Here is a 17,138-nt window from a genome sequence, read left to right as displayed (position 1 = left end):
AAATACATTTCAGGGTTTTTGGTGTGCCGACTCGTCACTTTAAAGATCATGTGTCTCTTATTTACAGCTCAGACGATGGTGCAACTTCCCGTGTGAAAACTAGTCCAGCTTAAATGTCACTAAATGTCACCGAGCTCGGGTCAGGCGCTGCTCCAACTGGTGATTCCCTCTAGTTCAGGGGAGGGCAATTATTTTCCTTCGAGGGCCATATTCAAATCCAGGCAAGACGCGGAGGGCCGGCCCGTGATCATTGGTGTGAGAGAAATAAAATATCACTTTTCTGTCAAATATAGGCTATTTAATCTATTTATTTTATCTTTATTGTGCAGACAGAGGCCTAAAATAAATATTTTTTTTAATTTCTTGGCATATTTGGCAGGCCGGATTATAAGGTCAAACGGGCCGTATGTGGCCCGCGGGCCGTAGTTTGCCCACCCCTGGTCTAGTTTGAGTGGATATGAGAGCTTGACCAGCACATAAACCATGTAAAACACATATTTACAGTTTAAATCTGACAATAGTGTGTTGTTTAACATGTATATTCATTTACACTGTGGATTAGAGTTGGGGATGTAACAATGTGCAAATCTCACAGTGCAATTTCAATATTGTGGAGAATCAAAGACAGTTGTAATTATGTTGCCTGACCCACCAGCCCCGCCCACATTCTTTCCAAAACGTGTTGGGAATGGCGGGTCAGGCAAATAACGATGATGCTTTTTTATTTAAACTGCGACAAGACTCTGGAATATGACAGAAATGATTCACACCAAATAATGACATTTTAAAGTTAAATATTTCAGGATCGTGGTCTTATGAAGCTCCTTTTGTTTTCAACTGTCGCTGCAACAAAACCAAACATTTAAGCAAGGAAACGTTTTATTCCATTTATTGTTGCGGCCCAAAATATGAGACTTGTATTTATGTGATTGTTACATCCATAAATCTTTCCTATGGGGAGCTCAAAACGAACACAAAAAAACATTTGTAACCTCAAATGACAGATTCGTAGTGGAGTGAATGCCTTGGACCTAATTTCTTAAGCGGCGGAGGGATAATATAATGGATCCGTGAGCAGGACGAACTCTGAGGAGAGGCTGTTTGGGGTCAGAGGTCATTTCAGCTGAATGAACTCTTACGTAAAGTGTAAAACTGAGCTAAAAACTGTCTCAAGTTACTAAATTGAGGGTTTTTGACGCCACTTTATTGTCCGATTCCAGACTTTTCTGCATTTGCACAGAACGTAGAAATAACTGGATAATCTGGCAAACAATACACACTATTAAGACAAACAAAAGAAATTACAAAAACATGAACTGGAATATTTATTTTTCAGTCGTTTTTAAACCAGAAATATGACTTAAATGTAACTCAATGTTTGGTTTGTTCAGTGCCACGTTTCAAATGAAAAGTGCTGGATAAATCTAAACTATCGCGCTCACGTCCGACTCGTTTGCACATCAACGTCTCTTGTCCTTCGGGTTGATCTGTCGCTTTCCGAGTCGAGGGTCACTCTGGGACGTGAGGCGGCCAGTCCACGTCTACAGACTGAAACGAGGGACATTTATTAGACGTACGCAGTAAAGACAAATGACTCGAGAGCCACTCACCTCCACGTCCAGCTCCAGGATGTCCGTCTCCGTCTGCAGCAGCTCGCACATGTTTGGTTTGGTCCGACCGAAGTCTCCGTGAACAAACTCCTTGATGTATCTGCTCTGGAGTCAAGGATCCTTCAGATTACAGACGGCAAAGTGCATGTGACAGTTTGGACAACTCCTAAACTCAGAATACAGTTCATTTTTATCACAGAATAGCACATTTTTCGATTTATAATTGTACTTCCTGTTTGTATCTGACGTCACTTCAGGAGATTACCCAACAACCACTGGGCCACCACTCATCTAATGTCAATTCTTTTATCCAACGAATAAAAATGATTTATTTTGTTGAATTCATGTTTAGAGCATCAAGAAAGTTGATTTTGTGTCAATTCTGCACAAACTTGGAAAAGATCCTCCTCAGTGTGATGTCACTTCCTGTCATTTTCAACAGATTTGTCCAACTTTTCACCACAAATAGTTACTTGAGGGGTGGAAAACTAGCATTAATATTTACAATGCGTATAAATACACAAAATGAGTCATACATCACTAAGTTCTGAGTATCTCCATGAAGTACATCGTGCCAACTACAAAGACCGAGACAAAACTCATCTCCAGGTACGTTTTCGATGACATCACGACGCCATAACGCGCTCAAAAGCTCCATTTGCCCGACAGACGGCCCCTAAAGCAATGACTCGTTGCCGAGGATACGTGCCGGCCTGCGTCTTGAGCTCCAGGTAGAAGTGGTGCTGGTCCTTGTACTCGGCGCTCATGCTGTGGATCATCCTGGGTCTCACGGCCAGCGCTCGGCGATGGAGAACTCGCAGAGGCGTCTTCTGCTCCAGGGTCAGCTCCTGCCGAGGAAGAGCGGAGGTGAAAGGTCGCGACGGACTCGACACGCGTGAGCAGCGGCACAACGTATCGACGCGTTTTACCTTGATGTCGTCGAGGAAGCTGACGTCGTCCTTCTCGATGGGCTTCTGCGTCCAGACCAGGGCGCGGTACGACTTGGTCTTGTCCTCCTCGCCCTCCTTCATCCGGCCCATCGCTTCTCTGCAAAGAAAATGCCCAGAAATAATGTGCAAAGTCTGGTCGTTTTTAACGGACGGAAACGTCTCGAGCTTTTACCTGGAGACGATCTGTAGATCTCGAACGCGGATCTTGTCAGAAGAATCGTTTATCGTCTGAGAGCAAAGCATTACATCTGATAAAGTAAGAATTAAACGGTCATCTCTACATTACTCACCGTCCTGTTCATGTGTGATTTTTGAGCACAGAACATATTGCCATGAGTGAAGACACAAACCTGTTGTATCGTCTTCATCTGGTCCCGGTTGAGTCGGGGTTTGTGAGGGTTGATCAGCTCCATCGCAAACGGCCGCCCTGTCATCAAAACCACACTTTTTCAGGTGTGATTAAACATCCTTTGGTTGAATTCAGCTTGTTTTAACGTTGAAACACTTTGTGGGTTTGTGTTTGTGTTTAAATCAATGACCGGACGGACAAAACTAGTTCAAACTTTAGCCGTTTTCTCACCGTTTCCGAGCGTTCTCACGTCCACGTCTTCTCTCCCCGAAGAGGAAAAATTAAAACCTACCAAATAAAGTGTATTTATGGTTAGTTTTTAACCTGTCCAGAAGAAGCAGCAGGTGAGAAAACATGGCAAAATTTGTTATTTGCGGATTTCATTTCATTCAGATTGTGGAGACAACAGGTCCAGCACTGTGTTTGACAGTGTGACCCTTCTGCAGCGCCATCTGGTGGATGTGTTGAAATGACGCTGGGCTCGTTCAGTCAAAAATGACACTAAATTGTGAAATGTATTTAAAGTAGACCGCAAGTGACGGATAAAGTAGACCATAAGTGACGGAAAAGTAGACCATAAGTGACGGAAAAGTAGACCATAAGTGACGGAAAAGTAGACCATAAGTGACGGAAAAGTAGACCATAAGTGACGGATAAAGTAGACCGCAAGTGACGGATAAGGTAGACCGCAAGTGACGGATAAGGTAGACCGCAAGTGACGGATAAAGTAGACCATAAGTGACGGATAAAGTAGACCGCAAGTGACGGATAAGGTAGACCGCAAGTGACGGATAAGGTAGACCGCAAGTGACTGATAAGGTAGACCGCAAGTGACGGATAAAGTAGACCGCAAGTGACGGATAAAGTAGACCGCAAGTGACGGATAAGGTAGACCGCAAGTGACGGATAAAGTAGACCGTAAGTGACGGATAAAGTAGACCGTAAGTGACGGATAAAGTAGACCGTAAGTGACGGATAAAGTAGACCGTAAGTGACGGATAAAGTAGACCGTAAGTGACGGATAAAGTAGACCGTAAGTGACGGATAAAGTAGACCGCAAGTGACGGATAAAGTAGACCGCAAGTGACGGATAAAGTAGACCGCAAGTGACGGATAAAGTAGACCGCAAGTGACGGATAAAGTAGACCGCAAGTGACGGATAAAGTAGACCGCAAGTGACGGATAAAGTAGACCGCAAGTGACGGATAAAGTAGACCGCAAGTGACGGATAAAGTAGACCGCAAGTGACGGATAAAGTAGACCGCAAGTGACGGATAAGGTAGACCGCAAGTGACGGATAAGGTAGACCGTAAGTGACGGATAAGGTAGACCGTAAGTGACGGATAAAGTAGACCGTAAGTGACGGATAAAGTAGACCGTAAGTGACGGATAAAGTAGACCGTAAGTGACGGATAAAGTAGACCGTAAGTGACGGATAAAGTAGACCGTAAGTGACGGATAAAGTAGACCGTAAGTGACGGATAAAGTAGACCGTAAGTGACGGATAAAGTAGACCGTAAGTGACGGATAAAGTAGACCGTAAGTGACGGATAAAGTAGACCGTAAGTGACGGATAAAGTAGACCGTAAGTGACGGATAAAGTAGACCGTAAGTGACGGATAAAGTAGACCGTAAGTGACGGATAAAGTAGACCGTAAGTGACGGATAAAGTAGACCGTAAGTGACGGATAAAGTAGACCGTAAGTGACGGATAAAGTAGACCGTAAGTGACGGATAAAGTAGACCGTAAGTGACGGATAAAGTAGACCGCAAGTGACGGATAAAGTAGACCGCAAGTGACGGATAAAGTAGACCGCAAGTGACGGATAAAGTAGACCGCAAGTGACGGATAAAGTAGACCGCAAGTGACGGATAAAGTAGACCGCAAGTGACGGATAAAGTAGACCGCAAGTGACGGATAAAGTAGACCGTAAGTGACTGATAAAGTAGACCGCAAGTGACGGATAAAGTAGACCGCAAGTGACGGATAAAGTAGACCGCAAGTGACGGATAAAGTAGACCGCAAGTGACGGATAAAGTAGACCGCAAGTGACGGATAAAGTAGACCGCAAGTGACGGATAAAGTAGACCGCAAGTGACGGATAAAGTAGACCGCAAGTGACGGATAAAGTAGACCGCAAGTGACGGATAAAGTAGACCGCAAGTGACGGATAAAGTAGACCGTAAGTGACGGATAAAGTAGACCGTAAGTGACGGATAAAGTAGACCGTAAGTGACGGATAAAGTAGACCGTAAGTGACGGATAAAGTAGACCGTAAGTGACGGATAAAGTAGACCGTAAGTGACGGATAAAGTAGACCGTAAGTGACGGATAAAGTAGACCGTAAGTGACGGATAAAGTAGACCGTAAGTGACGGATAAAGTAGACCGTAAGTGACGGATAAAGTAGACCGTAAGTGACGGATAAAGTAGACCGTAAGTGACGGATAAAGTAGACCGTAAGTGACGGATAAAGTAGACCGTAAGTGACGGATAAAGTAGACCGTAAGTGACGGATAGAGTAGACCATAAGTGACGGATAAAGTAGACCATAAGTGACGGATAAAGTAGACCATAAGTGATGGATAAAGTAGACCATAAGTGATGGATAAAGTAGACCATAAGTGATGGATAAAGTAGACCATAAGTGATGGATAAAGTAGACCATAAGTGATGGATAGAGTGTGCGTCTCGTGACAGATGGAATGTGGTTTTCTTTGTGGTTCTAATGGTTAAGAGTCAGGATCAAGTCTGTTGCTGTCACACAAACAAATGAATGAAATACATGGGCTAACGTCTCCCGTCCCTCACCTGTGGCTCTGAACGTCTCCCGTCCCTCACCTGTGGCTCTGAACGTCTCCCGTCCCTCACCCGTCCCTCACCTGTGACTCTGAACGTCTCCCGTCCCTCACCTGTGACTCTGAACGTCTCCCGTCCCTCACCCGTCCCTGACCTGCGACTCTGAACGTCTCCCGTCCCTCACCTGCGGCTCTGAACGTCTCCCGTCCCTCACCCGTCCCTCACCTGTGACTCTGAACGTCTCCCGTCCCTCACCTGTGACTCTGAACGTCTCCCGTCCCTCACCCGTCCCTGACCTGTGGCTCTGAACGTCTCCCGTCCCTCACCTGCGGCTCTGAACGTCTCCCGTCCCTCACCCGTCCCTCACCTGTGGCTCTGAACGTCTCCCGTCCCTCACCTGTGGCTCTGAACGTCTCCCGTCCCTCACCCGTCCCTCACCTGTGGCTCTGAACGTCACCCGTCCCTCACCTGTGACTCTGAACGTCTCCCGTCCCTCACCTGTGACTCTGAACGTCTCCCGTCCCTCACCCGTCCCTGACCTGCGACTCTGAACGTCTCCCGTCCCTCACCTGCGGCTCTGAACGTCTCCCGTCCCTCACCCGTCCCTCACCTGTGGCTCTGAACGTCTCCCGTCCCTCACCCGTCCCTCACCTGTGGCTCTGAACGTCTCCCGTCCCTCACCCGTCCCTCACCTGTGGCTCTGAACGTCTCCCGTCCCTCACCTGTGGCTCTGAACGTCACCCGTCCCTCACCCGTCCCTCACCTGTGGCTCTGAACGTCACCCGTCCCTCACCTGTGGCTCTGAACGTCTCCCGTCCCTCACCTGTGGCTCTGAACGTCACCCGTCCCTCACCTGTGGCTCTGAACGTCACCCGTCCCTCACCTGCCCCTCACCTGTGACTCTGAACGTCTCCCGTCCCTCACCTGTGGCTCTGAACGTCGCCCGTCCCTCACCTGCCCCTCACCTGTGACTCTGAACGTCTCCCGTCCCTCACCTGTGGCTCTGAACGTCTCCCGTCCCTCACCCGTGGCTCTGAACGTCACCCGTCCCTCACCTGTGGCTCTGAACGTCTCCCGTCCCTCACCCGTGGCTCTGAACGTCTCCCGTCCCTCACCCGTCCCTCACCTGTGACTCTGAACGTCTCCCGTCCCTCACCCGTCCCTCACCTGTGACTCTGAACGTCTCCCGTCCCTCACCCGTCCCTCACCTGTGACTCTGAACGTCTCCCCTCCCTCACCTGTGGCTCTGAACGTCTCCCGTCCCTCACCTGTGGCTCTGAACGTCACCCGTCCCTCACCTGTGGCTCTGAATGTCACCCGTCCCTCACCTGCCCCTCACCTGTGACTCTGAACGTCTCCCGTCCCTCACCTGTGGCTCTGAACGTTTCGAGGACAGGTCCAGCGATCAGCTCCTCCACAGACGACTCCATCCTCCGCTCGCCGTTGATGAGCCACGGCGTCTGAGGCAAACTGCGGGAGAACTTGTTGTACCGGCCTGGACCACCAGGAGACGGTAAACGCTCACATGAGTTAGGCTGGACGGTCAGGGGGACACATTCTGACTGATACTGCCATTACACGAGTGATTTAAGTTTTAACAAATATTCAATTCACATTTGAAACATGTGAATTGCGCCCAAGAGCATCATCATCTCAGACTGAAACTAATACAAGAAACACAGGTCATTTAAACTTTACTGCCCCTTTATATATATATATATATATATATATATATATAAATAATGGGGCAGTAAAGTTTAAATGACCTGTGCAAATTATATTTCTTTATATATATTTCCCATAGCAAATTGAACATGGCAAACTTAAGATGCATCAAAAGTTGTATTATTTCAGCTTCAGCATCAATGTTAGCTCCACAGTTTTGTTTAACTGGATAAAACATACTATTTTCTCAACATTCGTGAGAAGAAAAGTCCTCTTTCATATTCATGTAAAAAGTAAAACTACTAAAGATTATTTTAGTAGTCGACTAGTCTGTTATTTCCATCGTACACAGAGACTTTTTAAATACATTTTGGATCAAATAAAGGTATAAATGTGTGGACTGGAGGCTTGTAGATCGTGTATTGATGAAAACCAGAAACGGTTTCCCCTTTTGGACAGTTTGATTTAATAATGCCACTGTCACTGTGATAAAAGCTCTTTTCACATGTGTTTTGGAGCCTGTAGAGTCCAAAACACATGAGCGTTAACAGTACGTAACCGGGGTAACAGGAGTGTGGACCTGCGATGAAGACCGACGTGTGCTGACACTGGACGTCCCGCGACACGCAGCAGGACGAGGGCCGCGCCGGAGGACAAGGGTAATGTCTGAGGGGAAATAACACACGTGTAAGAACATCCTCATGATCAGGGACTCCAGCCTCACAAAGAGAAGCTTAAGAAATCAGAGAAAAACTGTCAAAAGCGCGCGAACGGCATTAAAACATACATTAGAACATGGACAGGTTCTATTTCAGTCATTGCCGAGTCTATTATAGTAAAACATCTGGGAAAAAATTAACGTACAAAGCTCAGACTGAAGCCCAAAGTGGTGGTAAAGGGGCGGGCTCGGCCACTGCGGCTGAACCATGTGACCTGGGTTCATACGAAACACTTACTTCAAAAATTTGGCGTCAGATATTTTGTCCAGGGCTTTGACCACAGCCATGCGCGTGAAGACGGACTGGAGGACCAACCAAACAGAAAAGAGTCAAATACAATATACATTTCTCCTTCTTATACTTTGAGTGTCAGAGACTTTTACACAGAACATTTTTAGACACAAAAGCATATTGTTTTGTCTTCTGTCATGTTCCCTTATGAGCGTAATATAGTTGTCTTAATAAGTCACCTTTTCTCATGTTTTAAATATCAGGATTAGGGCTTTAGTCGTCTTAATCCTTAAATTAAGACGACACTGAACACGTAATTAGCCTTGATCAGTGAAAAGTGTTCTATAATTCTATAAGTTCTATAAATACATTCTTGATGGACGAAGTCAGGCATGTCCAAACTAGGGCCCGGGGGCCAAATGCGGCACTCAGACCAATTTTTGTTGGCCCTCCAGCTTCCTGCTATGTCGGCCCAAACAACAAAAAGTAGTACTTTTTACTGTGAAATTGGGAAAATTCAGGCATATTAATGTTATACAAACCTAATATTAATGTTCCAGGTCTGATTAAAGGTGGAGGCTCATCACAACTACGTCAAATGCAAAATTTTGAATGATTCACTTTTGATTCAACAAATTGGACATTGACAAGTTTAAGTTTCAAAATGTGGCCCTTGGTGAAAAAAGTTTGGACACCTCTGGACTAAATACATGCCCTGCCAGTCGATTGGTTGACTCAAAAGGGGGTGGGGCGACGCTGGGTAAAAGCTCTCAAAACTATAAACATATGGCATATCTATAGATGTATCGTATGTTCATTAATATGCACCGTTCCTTTTCTGAATAAACATCAGGATCTGGCACCAAAACTATTTCTAAACAGAAGTTCTGATACACAACATCTTCATAAAATCACAAAAATGTTGAATCTACTGTTTTAGTTAGTTAGTTTTACCTCTTTGTTCTTTGTTGCGTGGAAGCAGTCCGGGCACGCTGTTGCTCTGGACGAAAAAAGAAGATAAAAGTGCAGATTTTAAACTTCTTTTAATCAGAGTGGGCGGAGTTCACTGCGGTTCAACAGAAACGATGCCAAAACACAATATCATGAAATATAGTAGAAAATCACACATGTTCAACGATCAGCTGCGTTTCATTTGGTCAAATTTGAAAAAGTATAAATATTCAGGCTGTTGCTTTTGAACAGCCGAGTGAAGACTAAAAACCTGCTTCATGTTTAATTAAACCCGTTTCATTTGACGTTTATGGCCTGATTCTGTGCCAATTTTGAGAAATCGTCATGTTAAATTTGCAGTAACTACAACTTTCTTGATGTTGATGATGAAAAGCAGACTAAAAACAGCTCAAAATGCTCTTTTCAGTTGTTTTCTCTGGAGTTTAACATGACGCACAGACAAATTCCAAGTCTAATTTTAAAATGTGACACAAAACAGACTTGGAACGTTCACAATTTATAATTTAGCACACACTAACACACTTCTCAGACCGTCTCTTTAGGTGCACATTTAGAGCTTAAAGTGCATGTAAATGTGCTCATGTTTTTCTCATTATTCCTTTGTTTGGTTGATTAGTCCTTCTTGTAAATATTTATCATAGTTTTACATTACAAGTTGTAGTTTGAGGAGGAAAAATAAGAGTTTAAAATGACAGGAAGAAGAGCCGAGTTCTTAAACAGAATCCTTCTGTGATGTCATCAATATGCGACGTGCCACTGAAAACTTGACACTTTTCTGACAGTTTAAACAATCATTTCACAAAATAAAAAGGTGTTGTCAGGTATTATCATGGGTCAAACCATAACTCTTGTGTCATTTAGATGGATTTTGACTCTCGTTTACAGTATGGTTGCTAGGTAACCGTTGAGGAATGACCTCCGCTTCCGTCATATTTGCTGCTCATGTTCAAACTCAACAAAAAGAGTCAAACTGGGGACAAATGGGGCAAATGTTCAGTCAAATCTTGAATCTAATCATGTTTATGCACGTTAAAGGTTGAATCAGTTGTGATTTGTTAAATATTTACTCATCATAAGTAACATAAAATACACTAAACATGAATGTAACTGACAAACACAGAGACAACATCAGCACTTTAAAGCCATTTTTCTCAGTTTAACTACAGTCACTGCTTCACTGTACAAATAGAATAAATTAATAAATAAATAGAATAAATCAGTGCAGATGGACTTTTTTTTATGTCACCTTTTATGTGAGTTTACTATGTTTGATAAGAACCGGCGGAGGCGAATACATGCCTTTTATTTCATCATAGTTTTTACTTTACAGTTTTTATTCCTACACATACCCACTGGTATGTTTATGTTTAGAGGAAAGTAAAAGTACTTGCAGAAAATGGCAGTCTTTGTCAGTTTCCGGATGAACAAACTCCACGCCGACCTCAAACGCACTCTGGAAACACACATCCATGAACGTGGCAGATATCTCAGAGGTTTATTTTCGTGTTGTACCTTCGAGAACACGGCGACGCCCCCTAGTGCCTTTGACACCAGACTCTGCATTATCCACTTGAACGCCTCTTTCACTTGAATCACGTCTTCTTTCCCCAACACTGAACTCTTTTCTCTGACGAATGCAAAAAAACAGACGCGTAAAATACTCGTTGGTCCAGTCCGCCATCTACTTTAAACTCATCGAACTTTACTACAAACTAACGGTGTCGAAGCCGCACATTAGACCCACCTGACCTCCGTCTTTACGTGAAGCCAACACGAATGCTGCGAGACGACAAGAACGAACACGTTAGTGAGACGTTTCTCGACGATTGGAGCTTTGGTTTTTCGATCGCTTTGAAAAGAAAACGTTACCTCTCGGACGCAGAGCTGAGCGGGAAGCGACACCGACAAGACCAGGGAGTCGAAGTCGTAGTTTTCTGCCCTCACCGCTTCTGCCAGCTGGGAAAGTTAAACGGGTCAAATGTACATCCTGTCCCCGTGTGACTGTGAGCAGAGACTGTGAAAATGTACGCTTTTTGTGACTCAAAAAGGAGGATTTTGGGTAAGACTTTTCAGACCTCCATGTTCTAACTGTTTTCCTTTCTCATTTACCCGCTCGAAAGTTGTATCAAGAGTGATTCGTGCATCGCTCTGAGAGTTCGAGTCCGACGGCGAACGATTGCGGGACGGGCCGGGCGGGGCTGCGACTCACGGATCGTTCTCTGAATCGATTCGTTGTTTGGAACGCAAACGTCACGTGATTTTAAAACATTCTCACTCAATTTGACCCTGAAGAGGCTGAATTGAAGCCGTTTTGAGAAGCACGTTTATGGACAAAAGAGTGTTTAGATCAGTTTACACATCATTTCTAGGGCTGTAATCCATTAGTCGCTCGGTCGATTAATCGGTCACTGGTGTCTTAGTCGACCGATTTATTGTGTTATTTAGATTAAAATGTATTTATATGGGACGCGAGCAAAAAGGAAAAAATGTGGTGCATAGTAAGACCATTTTTGAGTGAATCGTGAGTTAATTTACATATATTTAGACTCCAGTTAATCATTAGGTCAACATTCAATCTTTCAGTAATCATCAGGAAACTTCTGATGGCGACAGGGACTCAAGAGCATTTAAGGGCTACGAACAGTACAAATAATGCATCGTATTTGTCCTTTAATGTGTCTCCTTTCCATACAGCGGCAACATAAAGGGAATAATCTATAACGCTGAGGGAAAGAGGGAACAACAGATGGAGTCCTGAGGTGCTCCTCTGTTTGTTTGTACAATCACGTTCAGGAAGTGTCATGAGGGCTGTGTCTTTGTACCTTTGAGGCCAGTGTGGGGTCGCAGTGCTCCAGTAAAACCCCCAGACACACCGGACACACGGGACTTTCCTCTTCTCTCGTTAGTTCAGCCTCTTCTGGTTTGAATCGTTTTGGAGGCGGGGCTTCGTCTGCTTCCTGTTCAGCGCCAGCGTCTGATTGGCTCTTGTTCTCAGAGGTTTCTCCTGTTGAGCTGTCCCCGTCACTAATGAACTCTTTGAGCTCCTTAAGTAGCTCCTACAAAAGAAGAAAAGCAGAGATAATATTTTGTTTTCAAATGTGTGTGGACGACATCACCATCACAGAGTGCACCACAGAGTGCACCACAGAGTGCACCACAGAGTGCACCACGGAGGAGTGCACCACGGAGGAGTGCACCACGGAGGAGTGCACCACGGAGGAGTGCACCACGGAGGAGTGCACCACGGAGGAGTGCACCACGGAGTGCATAAACTTCTATTGTGAGAACACTGTTCCCTCCAGGACAGTGCAGTGTTTTCCAAACAACAAGCCGTGGAGTGACCGTGAACTGAAGGCTCTGTTGAGGGAGAAGAAGAGAGCCTTCAGGTCAGTGAACAAGGAGGAGCTGAGGAGGAAGATCAGGCAGGCTGAAGCCGGCTACAAGAGGAGGATGGAGGAGCAGCTGCAGCAGAAGAACATTCAGGGAGTGTGGAGGAGCCTGAAAACCACCTCGGGCTTCAAAATCCCCCCTGCCCAGATGGAGGGGGACTTACTCTGGGTAAACGATAAAAACTCTCACTTCCTGCGGCTGGTTCTGGAGCACCTCCGCTTCACCGTGAGCTCAGCCATGGACCCGCTGCAGTTTGCATATCGGTCTGGCATCGGAGTGGAGGACGCCGTCATCTCCCTGCTGCACCGCTCTCTCTCTCTCACCTGGAAAAGCCTGGCAGCTCTGTGAGGATTCTGTTCTTCGATCTTTCCAGCGCCTTCAACACCATCCAGCCGCTGCTCCTGAGGGACAAGCTGGAGACGCTGGTGTGGAGTATGACCTGGCAGAGTGGATCCTGGACTACCTCACAGACCGACCCCAGTTTGTGAGAGCCCGGAACTGTGTGTCTGACACTCGGACCTGCAGTGTGGGGGCGCCCCAGGGCACTGTCCTCGCGCCCTCTCTCTTCACCCTCTGCACTGCAGACTTCAGACATGACACGGACAGCTGGGGTCAGAGGAACCACCTCCTCATCAACGCAGGGAAGACCAAGGAGATGGTGGTGGACTTCCTCAGACATCACTCTGATGCCCCCTCACCAGTGAACACAACAAACACCCTGAACATGTGTCATTCATCTTCATAATCATGTGCAATACTGTCATACCCATGTGCAATACTGTGAAATAATGTCAATCATCCTGGTGCAATATTTTCTGTCTATATAACAGCTGTAAATAAGAGTGGATCATTATTATTTAGATTCTAAGAGTTTTTTCAGAGTTCCAAAGCTCCTTAAAGTTGATTCCAAGTTAAATTAAATAAACTACACAACTAATTAATCCTAATAAGATCAATTATTTTCTATCCATTTAGTCCGAGCTGTGTAAGGGCCCAAAGTGACAGATTTAGGGAAAAGGTACAGTCAACAGTTACCTGGCAGCACCACACCAGACATATTGCACCTTTAAACGAAGGTGTTGTTGGTCTGGTTTGTGGGAAAGTGTGCGGCGTTTACCTGTGGCGGTCTCTTGTAAAGGGACTGGACACTGACGCAGCAGAAGCGCAGCACGCATCGAGGACAGCAGCCGCTCCACAGCAGCTTCTGGACCAGAGCTTTGTCCTTTTCCTTCAACGGCAACATCACTGCGAAGTCGCCTGAAACGTGCAGATGTACAGGAAGCCTCAGCAACGACGACATACTTTCAGTGGAAACACAATCTTATAATGTCGACACGTATCATCCATTATCCACAAGTCTGAGCCGGCAAAGAAAGCTTCATTTTGATTTATTCCACATTTTTCCACAAGTAATTAACCCTTAAAAATTAAGCAGACAAAACATGTTTCCAATAATGAACTGACATGACACACGGTGAGGAAAAGAAGGGGTCTGACATTTTCATCGAAGGTGCATTTCCACTGTGAGAATCGAAAGCATGTCTAATAACAAATCTAACAAATGACGCAGTATGATTTTTAAATAATTTATTTGTATGTTAATGCAGCACATAAGTATTTGAACACCTGGCAATTCTGGCTTTCAAAGACCTGTTAGTCTGCCTTTAAAAAGTCCACCTCTGCTTCACTTATTCATCTAAATTATTAGCACATTTTTTAGCTTGTGTGCTGCATAAACACACTGTCCATCCTCCAAATCAGTCAGACTCACACTACTGCCATGGGCAAGGACAAGGAGCTGTTAAACGTTGTGCACCTCCACAAGGCTGGAAAGGGCGACGGGGCAACTGGCAAGCAGCAGGTGAACAAAGCTTGGAGCAATTGTTAGAACATGGAAGAAGCTAAAGATCTGCCTCTGACTGGGGCTCCGTGCAAGTTCTCACCTCGTGGGGCATCAATGATTTGCCAATGACCATCTGGATGATCCAGAGGAGTCAGTAGAGAAGTAAAGTCATCTTTTTGGCATAAACTCCACTCGCCATGTTTGGAGAAAGAAGGAGGATGAGAACCAACCCAAGAACACCATCTCTACTGTGAAGCATGTGGTGGAATGTTTTAACTAGGACAGGAGGTTATTTGACAGAAGCATTCAGACTCTTTCATGCTTTATTACTTAGAAAACATCATTACATTTTTTGCATGTTGGGATAGTTTGATGAAAAAGGTCAACAACTTGACAAAAATTGAAAAGAGAAGTGGTTTTCTGAGATGTCTAAAGCAGAAGTCGGTCGGATTGTCTGTCGAAACAATTCTGTTGAAATGTCATTGTGATGCAAAGAAGTTGCAAAATGTGCATTTTGACATCTGCCCCATGAATAACCTGCACTTGGCTCATGTCCAAAGCAGATGGGACACTGCACGACCTCTGACCTGTATCCCAACTTGGAAACTCAGGTACGATGTTCTGAGTTAGAACATCCAACATGGCTACGCCCTGCTTAATATTAAGTTGAAATATTGACTTATTTACCTTTTTAATGTGACAGGTTGGACTACACATTTCCCCAAACCCTAGTGCAAATGTCTGGTCTTTAAATTGTATTTGACCGCCACAAAAATATAACTTGTGTTAAACTATTTGATATATCTGTAGATAAGATATTTTTATTATAAGTACCTATAATACTATCATTAAAATGAACAAATACAGGAGTAAGTGTGTTTAAACAGAACTCTGACATCACTTACATGTATCTGAGTGCTTACACTTTGCAAAACCCTCCATGACTTTTCATACTTTGAGATATTCTGAGGTTAATCCCAGTTTCTACATTGAAATCACATATTTCACTTCACTCTTAATAATTGTCCTTTTGTTATGACTTTATCCTTTCCTAAATCATATAACTTCAAGAACCAAAAGCTTTTCAAGATTTCCACATTAATCTTGAGTCTACACTGAACTCTGACAACACTAAACCTTTATATAAGATGATTAAATACGCATAAAAGTATTAAACCGCGTCAAAACAGGCTTAAAAACGTGAGGAAAAAGCACAAACCTGTCTCTCACATGGAGGAAGTCGCGTGTTCTTCGTGTGTTGTGTTTGTGGACAAAAAGCTCATTACTGCCCCCATCTGCGAGAGGGGCTCATTACATCTGCGAGAGGGGCTCATTACTGCCCCCATCTGCGAGAGGGGCTCATTACATCTGCGAGAGGGGCTCATTACTGCCCCCATCTGCGAGAGGGGCTCATTACATCTGCGAGAGGGGCTCATTACTGCCCCCATCTGCGAGAGGGGCTCATTACATCTGCGAGAGGGGCTCATTACTGCCCCCATCTGCGAGAGGGGCTCATTACATCTGCGAGAGGGGCTCATTACTGCCCCCATCTGCGAGAGGGGCTCATTACATCTGCGAGAGGGGCTCATTACTGCCCCCATCTGCGAGACATGACAAAGCGCCTGTGTAAAAATGTGCTTTTAAGAGTAAAAAGTAAGTATTTCACACACATTTTGAGTGTATAATGTAGTGATTTCGGGTTGAAAAATAAATAGAATAAATGATGCAGATCTATGGTCAACAAAGGTCAATTTGAAAGCATTTCTTAATTTTGGAAGTCAATACTTTTAGGCAAAGCGTCGTCATGAATGTTCAAAAACTGAACCCTCCAATAAAATGAAAAGTACTTTCTCAGTTTCAGTCCGGTTCATAAACGTAGTGGAGTAGAAAGCAGGCCAAGCTGCTCTCAAAGGGAGTGAAGTCAAAGTAAAAAAGTATCTACATTTTCTCTTTCTGTTTTGTTTATTTGTTTCTTTTTGACTATTAAATTGTCTAATTTTAGTGTGTTTAATATCGTAGCACTTTGTTCAACCTGGTTGCTCCAAAGTACGTTATAAATGAAGTTGCAGTTGCAGTTGCACTGTTACAATATTTAAAGTATAGATAGCTAAAAAATACTTAAGTACAATACTTTTGTTGTTTTGTTGAGGAGAAGGCTCACCTTTGTTTTACCATCAAAAAGCAATTTTATTTTGAATTCTTGGCAAAATGTGCGGCTTCGCTTCACAGAGACCATGACTCTTTGAATACAAATGTGGATAACTTTTGATGGTCGACCCTCGACCCCTGAAGATGAGTCTCACCAAATTTCAGGTTAATATGTCTAACGCCCTAAGAGGAGTTTGTGAAAGTCTAAAGTGTAAACATGTTCTGGTGATTTCCCCATTGGAATAACATGGAAGGTTTCGGTCATCGTTACGGCAAAGCCATAACAATTATGACATGGGTCTCATTGACTTTTTTATGGGGATGCCAAAATTGAATTTTGTGTCGAATTTCATAAAATTTAGCAAAAGTAAACATTTAATTTCCATATAAAATCTGTAGGGGGCGCTGTGGCGCCAAATTAATTTATTTCACTTCAAGTAGGTTTAGGGCTAAGAGCAGGGC

The 17,138-nt window shown here is 44.4% G+C and overlaps 1 protein-coding gene across 2 annotated transcripts; it reads right to left on the bottom strand.

Annotated features, from left to right (window-relative positions):
- Positions 1–1,365: 1,365 nt before the first annotated feature.
- Positions 1,366–15,832, bottom strand: pus10 (pseudouridine synthase 10). 2 transcript variants are annotated; one of them, XM_072463551.1, is made up of 18 exons: positions 14,629–14,650; positions 13,803–13,942; positions 12,118–12,351; positions 11,165–11,251; positions 11,040–11,074; positions 10,808–10,922; positions 10,687–10,748; positions 9,278–9,323; positions 8,330–8,394; positions 7,954–8,039; positions 7,078–7,203; positions 3,141–3,197; positions 2,911–2,987; positions 2,733–2,788; positions 2,540–2,657; positions 2,316–2,458; positions 1,611–1,710; positions 1,366–1,548 (listed from the first exon to the last, which is right to left on the bottom strand). In XM_072463551.1, the coding sequence occupies exons 2-18, from the start codon at positions 13,926–13,928 to the stop codon at positions 1,510–1,512; spliced, it is 1,572 nt and encodes a 523-aa protein (XP_072319652.1). In that variant the 5' UTR covers positions 13,929–13,942; positions 14,629–14,650; the 3' UTR covers positions 1,366–1,509. The 2 variants fall into 2 exon arrangements, with proteins under 2 accessions (XP_072319652.1, XP_072319651.1); XM_072463550.1 differs by lacking the exon at positions 14,629–14,650 and adding an exon at positions 15,748–15,832 and having other exon boundaries at positions 1,367–1,548.
- Positions 15,833–17,138: the final 1,306 nt, after the last annotated feature.

Source organism: Eucyclogobius newberryi, unplaced genomic scaffold (genome assembly GCF_026437365.1).
Source record: "Eucyclogobius newberryi isolate DKJ021-1_F unplaced genomic scaffold, fEucNew1.0.hap1 SCAF_4, whole genome shotgun sequence".
NCBI lineage: Eukaryota > Metazoa > Chordata > Actinopteri > Gobiiformes > Gobiidae > Eucyclogobius > Eucyclogobius newberryi.
The sequence above is the reverse complement of the archived record's forward strand: the minus strand, read 5'-3'. Positions and strand labels throughout refer to the sequence as shown.